The sequence below is a fragment of the Accipiter gentilis genome, chromosome 30, assembly GCF_929443795.1.
Source record: "Accipiter gentilis chromosome 30, bAccGen1.1, whole genome shotgun sequence".
NCBI classification, from domain to species: domain Eukaryota; kingdom Metazoa; phylum Chordata; class Aves; order Accipitriformes; family Accipitridae; genus Astur; species Astur gentilis.
In genome coordinates this window covers 18695001-18708535 of record NC_064909.1, presented here as the reverse complement: position 1 = coordinate 18708535, position 13535 = coordinate 18695001, and the positions used below count along the sequence as shown (strand labels likewise).

General features: G+C 37.8%; 1 protein-coding gene across 23 annotated transcripts in view; it reads left to right on the top strand.

The window, feature by feature from the left end:
- NRXN1 (neurexin 1) overlaps positions 1–13535 on the top strand; it is a 720174-nt gene that overhangs the window by 237514 nt on the left and 469125 nt on the right. For all 23 annotated transcript variants that reach the window (XM_049833873.1, XM_049833872.1, XM_049833882.1 and 20 more), the window contains one exon: positions 13122–13423. In XM_049833873.1, the coding sequence (XP_049689830.1) occupies positions 13122–13423 (302 nt within the window). The remainder of the gene's footprint in view (positions 1–13121; positions 13424–13535) is intronic.

The window sequence follows — 13535 nt, the reverse complement described above, 5'->3', positions numbered from 1 at the left end:
TTTGCTCACTAAATGAGAAATTCCTCTAACTTTGCCCTCCTTCAGAAGAAAAAACTGTTTCTTAAAATCTTATAAATTATTTATAAATTTTACTTTAGTTTTGAATAATGAAAAAAGGGGAAGACAAAACAGTGTGTTCTTTCACAAACCAGAAATTATGCCAAGGTTTGGTGTCCAATCTAAATCCATTGTCAATTGCTTTACAGTGATGAGCTCTTCTAAGTTGTAAAAACATTGCAGATTTCAAAGATGCTACTACAGGCAGTTAATAAAGATCTCATTGTTTTAGTGTAAATATTTGTCTTGTATAGCCTGAAAATTAAGAGAAGGAGCATATAGGGGTATTTTAGGGTCCGTTTTTGATGATTCGTTGGACAGAATATATAAAAATTCATTAAGAATTTACAGGTGAAGTCAGTATATGTGGAAAGAGAAATGAAAGAGTTTTCTGATCCTGTAGCTCATTTGGACACTTTTGATCTAGTTACTGATGGTAGCTGAAGGCAACTCTGAGAATGACGTGTCAAAAGAAACACCGGAGGGGGCATGTTGCTCCTGTTGCTGCTTCTCATAGAAAGCCTTTTTTAAAAAAAAAAAAAAAAGTTTTGGCTGAATTATTAGCCATGTGACAGTAAATTAAGTTGATGAAGCTCAAATAGTATTTTTGGCTAATAGTCTGTCTGTCTTTGAAAAGTTTTGAGGTTCTTGTACATCTAGAACTTAATTTGTAAAACTAGTTCTTTTAACGTTGGAAGCTAACGTAATAGTTCCTTTAACTTTAAAGAGAAAGGATTGTAATGGGATATTAGGAATTGCTTGTTTAGATAAAAAATGTCTAGCAGGCCATAAGCACATCTCTCTGCTCACTATTTTAAATAGCAAATAGCTTCAGTTAAGACTTTGGATTTTCAGGTCTCCTGTGTTGCTGTAGGATTCCTTCATAGAATATATTCCTCGTATACTCAGTAACTTGAAAACATGTTTCTTTATTTTAAATGTGAGAGAAACTATTAGATGATCATATCCTCAACAAGCTGGAAAATGTGGTAAAAAAAAAAAATCATATTTAATTTCCCATGTTAATAGGAAGACTAAGAGTTCTAAATAGCTTCTTTCAAACACATTTTGAAGACTAAAAGAGATCCAACAGACTTTTCCCCGATGTTCATATGTAGACATTCCGGCAGTGATGCAATCTTAGGCACAGATTGAAAAAATGTGACAGTTGTGTATAATATCTTCTAGAAGGTGTTTGTTATGGTTTCCCTTTTTCAAATCATTGTTGTGGTTCTGATTATTGAGACAAATGCTACATATATCTGTAGCACCTCTCTGACAGTAGTGCAAAACTGATTTTAAAAAATGGCTCATTATGCACATAATACCATTACAGGGGCCTTCCCTCTGCATCTCTGGAAAATTTATTCTTACGCAGGGCTTCTTTTAACAGGAGTTAATCAGGACCAGAAAATTCCTTTGGTTTTTTTTAATTGCATCTAAATCCTAGGACATGCTGCACTAATTCTGTAGTGCTGTGCGGTGCTCTGAGAGGTGTTCAGTTGATGTTTTGGAAGTTTGTTATTAACATTGGAATTGTTCTTTATCAGATCATTTAATTAGTTAACTCTCTACATATTATGATAAATTCATGTAATGTGTTAGTTTGGCACTATTTTCTTCCTTATTGTCTCATTAGAAATATGTGTTAAACATAATACCAACAAAGTCAAAGCTACCTTAAGTATTTCTTCCTCTCCTAATCCATGTTTTTATTTACTATAATGTAAAATGAATGCAACACTCCTGGAAACCCTCAGCAAGGAGTAAGGTGGTATTACTTTGCCCAAGGAGCAGACCAGAAATTGGATTTTTATCCAGGACACAGACTGCTTTTAATTTTTCCAAGAGCAACTGTATTTTTTTTTTGTGCAACTCTCCCCTGCAAGATGCAGGCAGAAGAGAGCAAGCCCAGGATGGGGAGGAAGAAGTTTACCTTTCCTATGTCATCACTCAAACTAGATTCATTTTAAAACTTGCATTTGCAGAAGTTTTATAGTTACAGAGAGAAAAATTAAAAACATTATTTTTACTATTGTACTGTCAGCTTTTCTAGCAACTCTGCTTTCTGTAAGCAATGCGATATAGAAAGGCTCTGCACTTCTGATCCTCTGAAAGCTGAAAATCTGTATTTTGCAGTTTAGCTGCAAAGTCAGTGAGAGCCTTGAGGCCTGGAAAAGGTCTTTGATAAGTTGTTGAGCACAGTTTTTACCTTGGCAGAGTAACTGAAGCCTGTATTTATTTGTTGGTATAATGCTAACCTGGTTTCCCAGCATCTGACCAAAGTCCCTCATTAAGTTTTAAGGCAACAGTAATGTTGACTAAAACTAGTTTCTTCTTCTGTGGATGTAGAAGTCTTATGTATATTTGTCATTTTGCAGTTTATTCTTAGTTTAACAAGAATGCCTTTAAAATTATGTCAAACTCTGGCGTTTTGAGTAATTATATGAAAGGCATTATCACTATGACAAACTGCAGGACTTTCTAATCTACTTTTTAATGATGTGACTGTTTATAGGAAAATAATCCACTTTCAACTTTTAGCAGTCTAGTATTTAATGTAGCCTAAGATGGCATTGTTCCTAAAAAATCCTGCTCACTTTACTCTCCCTCCTCAATTGCAAGTTTGCTTTTGAAGTGCATGCTCTGTGTGATTGAAGGAACTGAAAATTAGTGAGGAAATTCTCTAGTCCTAGCCATTTTAGAAATGAATGAAAATTGCTGTTTAGCAAAATGGAGTAATTTATCACTTATCCAGTGTTCCCTGTAAGTCATTTATCATGAGTGACAACTATCATCACTTTATTCTAATCTGAGGTGTGAGGAGGGATCAGAGGCTCACATTGTGCAAGTTTGTACTTTTAATTGTGTCCTGGTTTCAGCTGGGATAGTTAATTGTCTTCCTAGGAGCTGGTACAGTGCTATGTTTTTGAGTTAGGTATGAGAAGAACGTTGCTGACACTGAGGTTTTCAGTTGTTGCTCAGCAGTGTTTAGACTAAAGTCAAGGATTTTTCAGCTTCTGATGCCCAGCCAGCGAGAAGGCTGGAGGGACACAAGAAGCTGGGAGGGGACACGGCCAGGACAGCTGACCCCAACTGGCCCAAGGGGTATTCCAGACCATGCGACGTCACTCCCAGTATATAAACTGGGGGGAGTTGGGGTGGGGGGATCGCTGCTCGGGGACTAACGGCGTGTTGATCAGCGAGTGGTGAGCAATTGCACTGTGGATCATTTGTATATTTCAATCCTTTTATTATTACTGTTGCCATTTTATTAGTGTTACGGTTATCATTATTAGTTTCTTCATTTTCTGTTCTATTAAACTGTTCTTCTCTCAACCCATGAGTCTTACTTCTTTTCCCGATTTTCTTCCCCGTCCCACTGGGTGGGGGCGAAGTGAGCGAGCGGCTGTGTGGTGCTTAGTTGCTGGCTGGGGTTAAACCACGACAAACCGGCAACTGATTTAATGATTGTGCGTAGAATAAAACGGCAGCTAGAAAAGCCTTTCCAAGTTTCCCCTCGGCTCCTGCAACATGATATTTTATACATGACTTTATCACTTATGCTGTTAAATTCTTGTTGTCAGGTGGAATTTTACTTTGCACTTCAGTTTACTTAAACATATACTAGTTTTACTTGTAAGTTGGTTACAAGCAGTGCAGACTTCGCCCAGGATTCCAGGTAGAGTGTCTTTTGGAGATAAACCGTGTGCTGATAGTGGACTGTATAAACGGAGACTATGGTAGTCTGAATTAGTTGGTTAGAATAAGTAACCAAAGTCTTGCTTCTCTTGTCATCTCTTTGAGTGCAGCATTTTCTCTTGGAGAAGGGCTTGGGATGGCTCACCAGTCCCCTGGATCTTTGGACTGAGTAGACACTTGTACGGCATTTTTCTCCAAAATGATCATACAAAATAATAACAACAAAACCATTGAGAAATGATTCCTGACTCCTTCAGAATAAGTTGTCCATGGTCTTAAATGTTTTATTCTCATGCTAGGCTAGCCGTGATTATCTCATAATGGACTTATTCCCTAATAAAGGAGGAAGAAGGTACTGTAATGTGACCACAAAAATTGAAATTTATTTTATAATGCTCTCTGGAGCTGCTAACTGCTGGCTTTGTGATACTGCATCTTCATCTTTCTGTAACAACAGCAGCTCTTTTCAGACTAAAACTTCACATTGCAGCTGTTTGCTTTTAAAAGCCTGTGAGTGCAACTTTCCTTATTTGCCAATTTATGTATAATAAAGACTTTTCTTGTTTCTTACTCAAAATTTGCTTAAGTATTACAACAATGGATTGTGCAATGCATTTCTGGGTATGCTGGCAAATAAGATGCTCAAGAACAGCAATTTCAGTTCCTGCTACAGAATCTATTCCAGCATGCCATATCCTTTTCAGTGTATGCCATATTAATAGGGAAGGGAGCCAGGGATTTGTATTTACATGACATGTCAGGGGGGAGGAAAGAAATAGTATTTTGTTTCTTTTGTGGATCTGGAATCACAAATCTCATTTTCTCCCCAAATTGTTCCCTTGGAACTTTCTGTGAAGACTTGTTTAGAGGCCAAGGAAGGCAGTTGCTGAACAGGAACAAAAGAATGTGAGAAAGGGAAGGAAGAATGGGAGATTTTTCTATTAAAACAAAATTATTTAAGCTTAAGTGAGATAGGAACAGAAAACTGTTGTTGCTACGTACTATCAGTACTTTTAAAAATAAATTCAACCCTAACTGATGAAGTAGACCATCTGTACCACATTTGAATTAATAATTTCTTAGGTTTTATCATAATTCTATCTTTTTTGTTGGTTTCATATTTAAGTCTTAAATTTAAGCAGACAGTAATGATTTGTTTTCTTCTTTGAGTGCCTGCATAATTTGTTTATGTATGCAATCCAGTAAGCCTATTTTATGTAACTGGGAAACAAATTAAGGTCAAACTCAGGTAAAAAAAAAAAAAAAAAGAATGGAGAAACTCTATTTGTAGTCTTACCGTTTTTCATATTAAGATCCAGTAAGTGATCTATTAATGGAAGGGTACAGGCTGGTCTTCCAAAAGGGCAGCGTGCTGAGAAGCTTTGCGCATGATGTGTCCCGAGATCATTCTACGTACAGCGGCGCACACCTGATGCAGGGAGAATTCCCCTTGTATTGTTGTGGCAAATTGTTAGTTTGCTATTACTGCAAGGTTTCCAATTCTTGATATTTACTACAGAAGTAGCAGTTCAGGCTGTCTTGTTTCATTGTATCGGTCATGCTTGTTAATGGTTTAGTCTACATGCTGGTTTGGTGTCGTTTTCCCTAGGTTGCGTTATGTTCTGAAAGACTTTATAAATAAGAAGACGGCTTAATAGATAAATGTTTTATTTTTGAATTGCCATAAAATGGAGCACAAAACAGTACATCTGGGGACATACTAGACTCTGGTTTGGCATGATTTATTTATTCAGTGCATTTTTAATGTTCTGAAGATTGTACAGAAGGAACCTGACTCTTAGAATATCACCAGTATCAGCTTATGTTGTCTTTGAAAATAATTCTTTTGGTAGGCAGGCCGACAAATCGACAGCACTCTACTACATTTTGTTTGTATAATAATATATTGGTTTGTCACATGACATGTGTCCTTGGAATTTAGTTAATAAACTTATTTTAAGACTGCTTTTGGGGTTTTTTTTCTGTAAAGACACATTGCAGCTATCAATAAATAGCTTTGATTTACTCTCCCTAGGCAATTTTTTTTTCTCTAGTCTATGGTCCCGTCATTGTTACTCCCTAATAAGACCAGAGCATCCAGTCATATGCATTTGATTTAAATCGGGCATGGGCACATGATCAAATCGTTATGGAATCAGCCAGACCTATTTTATGATGTAATACTGCCAGGGAGGAGGCTAGATATACTGTAAAGCTTAACATAGTACTTACGTAGGACTGTAAAATCTGCTAATGCCTGTGCAAGTTTTTCTTCTGGACCTTTGATCAGACCCTAAGGACTTAAATGAACTTCCAAAAAAGTGAATATTAAAGCTGTTGTTGACTTCAGTGGGGAACAGGGCAAATTCTAAGTAAGAAAATAGGAAAAATACCCTTTCTGCACTAGCAGGTGCTTTAATAAAACACGATTCTTGTCTGAATCCTTTCTGTGACACAAATAGATCATGTCTTTCTGTATTTATGCATGTCCCATTAGTCAGAATTGTAACTGCAGTAATATACAATAATTTACAGTACTCAAAATTCAGGATAAAAACATGTTAAATTCAGCTATTGGTGTTCGTATTATCTTGTGCTTTTCTATGCAGGTAATTACATTTTAGTCATTAAATGAAGTGCAACACTTCATACTGGCTAGAATGACTGCCATGCATTTTTAATGGTTTCTCTAAGTGTCATTAAGTGATAATTTGAAAAAATAAACAAACAACCAGCAGTGTACACAATTGCTTATTAATAAAGCCTGTTCTTAATTCACTTTTTAAATCAGCGAAAGTTGTGGTATGAAATGTAGCAGTAGATTAGAACTGCTTTTTTATATAAAACATCTGAACATTTTATATAATTTTTTTCAATCTGTCCATTGTAATTATATACTTTCATGTCAAGAGTAAAATAGTACCTTTGCTTGACATTAGAGAGTTGATACGGGGATGGCTACCAGTATTGTTTCATGGCTTTTCTGTCCTGGGTCTAATTTATGAAACATTTTCACTTGTATTTGGCTCCAGCTGTATGTCTGCTAGAAATGTCTCTGGTTTTCAGTGATAAAACACACTAAAGCTTTGTAACTTGATTTTCTATTCTGGTTTTTCTGACTCTTTGCTAGCCTACACTGAAAGCATACAGTGGCAGAGCTGTGGCCGTTTTGCCTTCTATCTTCCCATTTCATAGCCGGGTATGGCAAGGCAGCGTTGCAGTTACAGTGTCTAATCCCTTTCAAAATGTCGATGCCGTATTGAGGGCAAAGATGTCTGAAGTTGCATCGAAGTGATCGTGAGAGGGAGTTTTCATTTTTCATGCGGAATGCGTTACTCCAAAGACTGGAGAAATGTGGAGATGGTTTATCGCTACCTCCCCTCCCTTCAAGTAGTTTCTGTTATGTGCAGTTTGGCCAAACTAGAATATTGTCATAGTAAATATTATTTAAATTCATGCCATGGATATATCTTCAAAGTACAAGGAAATACTTAGTTTTGTTGAGATACTTCCTGTGAAAAGATACTATACACTTTATCTCCCTTCAGTTGTTTGAAACCAGTAGTTTTCAGGTTTTATTCTTCTGTAATGGTAGGAAATGTGTTTTCAGTTGTCAGATGCCTGTGGAAAAGTGTTGTAGTTCTTAGCAGGCAGCACCTACTAGAAAGTGGAATGACTATCTAGTTGAGTATGCAGACTGTCTCATTAGCTGCTCAGTCAAGCTCTGTGACCTTTTCTCTGTCAGGCTTTTTTTTTTTTTTTTTTAATAGCACTGAAACTCCTTAGAATAAAAATCAAAGTTCTTTTAACTATTGATACCAGAAGTGAATTTCCTAATCTATCAAAATGTTGTTGAATTATTTCAGGTTTTTCAACCTTTGCTTCCTAACAGTAATTTACATCAGAAATCTCAATTTAATGAGTTTTACTGAAAACATAGTAACTACTGAGAAAAAGGGAATTACTGCTGTACCTACAGCTGGAGCTTACTTGGCGGAGTTATTGGTAAAGTCTGATTTCTCTTCAGAAATGAGATTTTGAGATTGCCAGAATCACGAGGCATGACATCTGAGCTCTTGGCTGTCCTTGTGCTCCTCTGTGAGCTGGCCTTCCAGGGGTCCATAATTACTAAAATCTTAAATGGTAAAGGAAATGGATGAAATGGAGCCGATCTGGATCAGGAATGATGCCATTCAGAGCGCCCATAGTTGCACAACTGGAAGTCTGGAAGGTGATATTGTCTTGAATCCCACAGAGAGGAGGGTTCATCTCCTGACTCTGCAGCCCATGAGCGTGCTGTGGTTGGATCAGAACCTCTCCTGGTTATCTGGAGTATGGATGTGACCTACCTGATAAGTGTCAGCGCTTTCATGCATTATTCTCCTACCCTAATGGAGTCCTGGTACCGGTTTGCATGCAGCGCCATTGCAATCACAGCCTGTATCGTAGTATTACAATGAGTTCTGAAGACTGAATATGTGAAACTCAATCCTACAATGCAAAACAGCAAATAATGGACGTTTTCAGTTTGGCAGGTGAGCCAAAAATTTAGTTTGGCAAGAAAAGTATGAAATTAAGGGTTTTTTTCCCCACAGTGTTCAGGTTTTTAAATCACAGTATTTTTCTGAAGTAAAATGGCATGCTCAGTTCTGGCTTTTTATTTTCAGTTTAAAGTCAAATTTTAAGCAAATGAATGCTAGTTTGATGCAAACTAAGTAATTTGTTTAAAAATTGAATGCTTCAACATAACTTAAAATCACTCAACTCCCCAAACTTCAGATTCAAGCTTTCTGTACAGTTTTATTGCCAAAATCAGTGATTAAATGAAACACCAGATTCATAAATTCTTTCCAGAAATACCCCAAATGGGGTCTCTCCCCCCTGCCAACTGGGGAAAACATCATATGTGAGTTGATTTTGATCAGCTCCTGTACCAGAGTTATGGTACAGTAATGTGGAAGGAAGAACTACAGCTTATCTAATACTTGTTTAGGTACCTTGTATGAAGATCATTAACCATATTGGTTAACGACAGCTCTTTGGTGACATTACTGAGTATTACAGACCTTATTATTGAAGCTAAAAGGAATGGGAAAGAGTTAAAAAATTAAAAGTGAATGCTGCAGGGTGCATAGCATTGGTTAAAGAAGGTGCTGCAGAAGGAAGAGTTCAGAGTTTGCCATTACTGGTTTTCCCAAAGGGCATCCAGTGGGATCCATGTGAAATAGATAATAGTTTCCAGTCCCAGTGGTGCTGACTTCATCTTTCCAATGACAACTCAAGCTGGTTTTTGTTTAGTTTTTTTGTTTTGTTCTCTAATGAAGACGCGTAGGGTTGCCCATTTAGTCTTTTATTTTTCCTCCCTCAAGGAAAATGTAATTAAGTCAAGAGGTTTTAGCCTTGAATACTTAGAGTTGTGGAGTGGTAAACACAGAAATGTTAGCTTTTATGTTGGCTGTCTGTGGTGAGGTGTTGGGAGCTGGGGGTGGCTTCTGTGAGGGGGGGCTGGGGCTGCCCTGTGCTGGACATGGCCAGTTCCAGCAGACCCACCGTGAGGCACAGGTTAACCCCTCAGCCACGAGTGGGTTGCTTCTGGGAAACTGTGTGTAAGAAATGATAAAAAAGCAGCGAGGAGTGAGGGAAAAAAAGTTTGAGAAACATCCCTGTGAGCACCAAGGCGAGAGAAGGAGAAGGAGGTGCTGCAGTGCCAGAGCAGAGATTTCCCTGCAGCCTGTGGAGAGGAGACCGTGGGTGAGCAGGTATCCCCCTGCAGCCCATGGACGATGCCATGGGTGGAGAATTCCTGAAGGATCTGTGGGCTCTGGAGAGCCCACACAAGAGCAGGCTCAGCCTGAAGGACTGCAGCCGTCGGAAGGACCCATGGTGGAGGGCGAGAAAAGCATGAGGAGGAAGGAGTGGCAGCTGCCATCCCCTTTTGCTGCTCAGGCTGGGGAGAGGTAGAGGAGTTGGAAATGAAGGAGTGACAGGAATGAAGCTGAGCCTGAGGAAAAGGTGGGGGTGGGAAGGTATTTTTCAATTTGGTTTCCTACCACTCAAAACTATTTTAATTGCAATAAATTAGTTTTCCCCAAGTTGACTATTTTTTTTTTTTTTTGCTTGTGATGGTAGTTGGTAAGAGACTTCCCTGTCTGTATGTTGACCCGTGAACTTTTTCATCATATTTTCTTCCCCTGCCCTGTTAAGGACGAGTGAGAGAGTGACTGGGTGGGCAGCTGGCAGCTGGCCAAGGTCAACCCAACACAATCCTGAAGGCTTTTTCAAATTTATGTAAATTGTGGCTCTATTTACGGTCCAAGGTTATAATTTTGCTTGAATGAATATTCCTGCTTGCTTCTTCAGGCGCTTCTTTAGGAATAATTTAAAAAAAAAAAAAAAAAAAAAAGTGCCTGGCATGCATTTACACTCCCATGCATTTTCATGTCTGTGTAAATGATCTGGCTGTACAGAAGTCGTTTACAGTGCATAATATGTATACATAAATATTTTGCATGTTGATTCATTTATGTCCTTCAGCTTTTTCTGTTACAGTCATTAAATACATGGGACAAAACTACACATACAAAGTTGCTGCATTTAAGTTTTATCATCTGTCCGTTGCAGTTATTCATGCTGTTTTAGTATGCCTTTGCAGTAAGCATCCATACCAAATAAATTTGCTCTTGAGCACTTTATGCTTTTATTAAATATTCATTAAGTGAGATGCGTTGTATTCGTGCAGTCTGCTGCTTAGTGTGTTGCAACCCCAGGAAATGCGTTGTTTGTAAATCCTTCGTGCGGAATGAGCCAAGGTTTTCCTCCTCTACCAAAACGTGTCAGGGTCTAGGACGCATTACTATTGGTGTAGAGTTGTTCTGCACGCGGGACTGATCTGGAACATTTAAGACCTGGAGAATGGGTACAGCAATTCCTGGTGTGTCCCTAGTGGAAGCTGCGGTGTCTCTTGACCTGCTGTTCCTGATAGACTAGGAAGGGTTATAGGCAGGATAAATAGGTATTTGCTTGCTACTCTGTTGGTAATGTCAAAGGTAAAAAACAAAGACTTTTGGACAGCTTGAGCGGGCTAATTTTTGGCCTCATTCAGGCACATGGAATCTAGCTTATATTTCAGTCAAGTTCAACAAAGGGTAACATTTGTCCTAACTGTCAAAAATGTATGCTGGGTAAAAATGGTCCGGTGATAAAATACCAGACTTATTTTAACTGCTTTTCTCTCCATAGTATTAGTCAGAGCACCTCTAAGAATATAATTTTTGTCCAGAATGGAATTTCATATTACAAAAAAACCAACCAACCAAAAAAAAAAAAAAAAAAAACCAAACAAAAAAACAAAAAAAACAAAACAAACAAAAAAACCAAACAAAAACCCCAAACCCAAGACTCTTGTTCTCTGGAAACTGGGAGGGTGGGACACCAGTTATGTTGGAGCTTTTCTCACCCTGTCAACCACTTGTACTCATAAGCCTGGCTGTCTCTTCATGAGTTCCTCCCCAGAGAAGTGACTGCGTTGGTCCATAGAGGTACCAGCTATCTAGATACTACAGCCCTACGGGAGTCAGGCTGGGATGCAGCACATTATGACGGTACCTGCTCCTCCTGCGTATTTATTGTGTATGATGAATGGCCGATTCGGTCTGTGAATGTGTACGATCAACTGCTTGTTGTGATAGAGGAACATTTTGCTTAATCTGAAACTGGAGACTGGGATTTTGGTTTGGTTTTGTTTGTGTTTCGTGAGAGGTGTTATCAACAGATAGCAGGGAAATCATCCTTAAGCGTGCTCAGAGAGGTTATTTATTTATGTTTAAGTGTTTGTTTACAAAATAGGCTTAGGCTGTGAAATCTAGCTGTGTATTTCTTGTTACAAACTCCGATTTCTTTCATTTGGGGCAAGATACTGTTGAGGCCTGCTTTGGGCTATATACAGAGCATATTAGATAAACAGTTGTTTTGTGGGTTTTTTCATATAATAGCCTAGTATGATTTGGCTGCTGCTGCACACACACACACAAAAATAATCCAAAGAATTCTGCATCAAATCTGTGAGATAACAATTCAAAATAAATACAGACCAATAATTTTTAATATTCTTCTTATATAGAAAAGCTAAAATGTAATTGCTACCTGGAGTCCTATCTGAAGTTACTTTGCAGTACTATCTGAACTTGCTATGCTTTACTAGCTCAAGAGAAGCATTGCAAGTAGCATCAGTGTTAATGTATAGTCTACTGCAGGGGGTTGTAAGCAGATGACACAGAACAACAGAAGATGCATATGCCCAGGGACTGTGTTCTCACATCTGCTTTTTCTGCATGCTCTGTCATTCACTGCTATCTTCTTAAATTCACACTGTTGTTATTTCCCTTATCTATATATTTATACATATGTTTGGGTTTTGTTCTGATGGTATCGTAGCCTGATGTATGCAGCTGTGTTTTGGAGACTGAGTTTATTCTGAAGAACGATGAAATTTGATATCCACGGGTTTTCATACCTTCCTCCTTACACTGCATCAACATATATAGTTTTCCTTTGACATTTTCCTAGCACTTACTAGTAGCTAAACAAATTAATTCTGACTTCATATAGCTCTAAACCCTGTACACCTGGTAAAAGCTCAGCATATGTGTTCATCTGTAGGAATTCAGGGGAAAATATGATCTCCATATATGTTATACTTCTCTGATGAGACTGAAGGCTTAGCCTCTGCTATTTGTGTTTTTAGTCACTTTTAGGATAAACTACGACAATAATGTGCATAGCACATACTGGCTAGTAAAAGTACATCTCAGAAAAAATACCTATTTGTTTCCTGATGCATGTTAACTTCTCTCCAGTGTGGTGCTATGTGCAGGCTTGAATGAGGTAGCTTCTTAAATGAGTGGCTTGTAGTTTTGGTTTATTCAAGGCCTTAGGCCAAAGCACTTCAAGATATCTAGGTTATTGATTCTTTTTGAGATACCATGATTTTAGTGAGAGTTCAGAAAAGGTCTGGGTTTTGACTGGGATAATGCTTTGGTTTGCACATTCACCTAAATGTTGTGTACTTAGATATCTTCTAGATCAGATTGCTTAAGTAACATTAACACGACTGCCGATACAGTATATTTTCGGAGTTTAATCATATCCATGAATATTCTGTAAGAAAATATTTTAAAATATGTTCACAGTAAATCTTATAGTTAACACTTTTCTTCATGGATTTTAAGTGTTTTAAATTAATTACTTTTTGATACAGTGCTTACAGTAATACTGTTGAATTAGCTATGGAAATAATTCATGCAAGTTGCTTTTAATTATTTGCTAGTGATTTATTTGTTTGTTTCTCTCCTTTCATTTGTCAGGAAAAGAAGAATATATTGCGACATTCAAAGGATCAGAATACTTCTGCTATGATTTATCTCAGAATCCCATACAGAGTAGCAGTGATGAAATAACTCTGTCGTTTAAAACACTTCAGAGGAATGGACTGATGCTTCACACAGGAAAATCGGCTGATTATGTCAATCTTGCACTGAAAAATGGAGCTGTCTCCTTGGTCATTAATTTGGGCTCAGGGGCCTTTGAAGCACTGGTGGAACCTGTGAATGGGAAATTTAATGACAATGCCTGGCATGATGTGAAAGTAACCAGGAATCTGCGTCAGGTAACAGTACAATGGATACAAGAATAACTGACTTTTTTTTTTTTTTTTTTAATGAGTAAATGCTTGATGATTTGAAAATTGCATAGTGTGACATTGGATGTTTAGCAGACAT